General features: G+C 32.2%; 1 protein-coding gene across 1 annotated transcript; it reads left to right on the top strand.

The window, feature by feature from the left end:
- The first annotated feature begins 113 nt into the window (after nt 1–113).
- LOC108356352 (glycerol-3-phosphate acyltransferase 3-like) lies at nt 114–1,021 on the top strand. The gene is made up of 2 exons (XM_017607469.1): nt 114–510; nt 638–1,021. Exons 1-2 carry the CDS (start codon nt 452–454, stop codon nt 933–935), a joined length of 357 nt encoding a protein of 118 aa, XP_017462958.1. The 5' UTR covers nt 114–451; the 3' UTR covers nt 936–1,021.
- The last annotated feature ends 698 nt before the right edge of the window (nt 1,022–1,719 follow it).

Here is a 1,719-nt window from a genome sequence, read left to right as displayed (position 1 = left end):
GAAAATAAAGTCCTTTTGCTGCGAATTTCTTTCAAATGCTGGGTTTTGTTGAAGAATGTAATTAATAGTATGCTGTACTAGTTATTTTTAAAATCCCGCAGGCAGAACTTTCAACAGTTCTGGTTTTCAAATAAAAATGATTAGGGCCTTTCTATACTAAGGTAACGATATGTAACATTTTTGATTCACCACATTAAATACTTATATTTTATATCTTGGAAAATGTGTATTTAAATTATAATGTATTTTGAAGATTGGCCAACGGCATGGTGGATTTTTGGGTTTATTACAACGCGCTTTAGCTCGAGCATCACCTCATATTTGGTTTGAAAGGGGAGAGGCAAAGGATCGACACGCAGTGGCCGAACGCCTTAAACAGCACGTATCAAATCCAAATAATCCTCCCATACTGATATTCCCCGAGGGTACCTGCATTAACAACACATCCGTTATGCAATTTAAAAAAGGCAGCTTCGAAGTAGGAGGGGTTATTTATCCGGTGGCTATCAAGTACGTACTCCTTTTTTTAATCAAATAAATCATTGAAGGCGTAACTTTATTCATGTTTTATATGCACTTTTTGCTTGTCTTTTTAAAAATGTTGATCTGGAATTTACTTTAATTTGATTAATTTTAGATACGACCCTCGTTTCGGAGATGCATTCTGGAATAGCTCAAAATATTCGATGATGCAATATTTATATATGATGATGACTTCATGGGCTATTGTATGTGATGTTTGGTACTTGCCACCTATGTACCGACAAGAGGGCGAATCAGCTATAGATTTTGCCAATCGTGTCAAAAGTGTCATAGCAAAACAGGGCGGACTAGTAGATCTAGTTTGGGATGGGCAGCTCAAACGAATGAAACCAAAGAAAGAATGGAAGGAAATGCAACAAGTAGAGTTTACTAAACGTTTGAAAGGCGACTAACAATTTCTTACACCCTATTTCTAAGTCTCATATTTAATTTTTATGTTAAAATGCGAGAAAACCAAAATACATTCGCTGATATTATAGTTGATGCGTTTTCGCATTTTATTTTGTTCATACTTATAAATCATGACTCAATAATACAAGGTTGTGTAATTTGTGACAGCTAAAATTTGACACTCCTTTATCTAGATTTGTATTTTGGAAGTAGGAGAAAAGGGAAGAATGTGATCGCATTTTACGAAAACGGTAGTGGAATGGTACTACAAAAAGAACGCAAAGTATACAATTAGAAGTAAAATGTGTATTATTAATTCTATGCGAATTTGCAATATATTTGGTGATTTAATTGAAATACTAATCAATACATAAAAATAGGCAATTTTGATTTAAGTTATTCGTCATTTCCGGGAACAAATCTAAAATACCGACCGTTCAGCTATGCAAAAACGAAAAATGCAGATCAATAGAACTTTTTATGCTCATTTCAACCAACAATGATTTGGCGCAAGTAAAAAATGAAGAGGTACTAGAAGGTTAAAGTTCAGTTTTTAGATATTTTAAATATTAATATTTTATGAACTTAATAACCGATTAAAAAACTAATGACGTCACCATAAAGGTAATTAATTTGTTCTTCAGCTGATGTACATAATTTATAGCTTTTTGTATTTTTAAACCAAAACCACAAAAAAACGAACAAATGTAATTTTTTCATGAAATAACCTTTTTTGAAAAAACTGCATAATTAATGGTAAAGAAATGTATATTATTTAGAGAGTAC

Source organism: Rhagoletis zephyria, unplaced genomic scaffold, assembly GCF_001687245.7.
Source record: "Rhagoletis zephyria isolate East Lansing unplaced genomic scaffold, Rhagoletis_zephyria_1.1 Rzeph_scaffold_57710, whole genome shotgun sequence".
NCBI classification, from domain to species: domain Eukaryota; kingdom Metazoa; phylum Arthropoda; class Insecta; order Diptera; family Tephritidae; genus Rhagoletis; species Rhagoletis zephyria.
Note: the sequence above shows the minus strand (reverse complement) of the source record. Positions and strands in the feature narration are given on the sequence as shown.

What these genes read in the sequence shown, in the direction of transcription:
- LOC108356352 (XM_017607469.1), top strand. Translation starts at nt 452, where the DNA reads ATGCAATTTAAAAAAGGCAGCTTCGAAGTAGGAGGGGTTATTTATCCG. An exon ending in ATTTATCCGGTGGCTATCAA is followed by an intron (nt 511 to 637) that starts GTACGTACTCCT and finishes GATTAATTTTAG; the next exon opens with ATACGACCCTCGTTTCGGAG.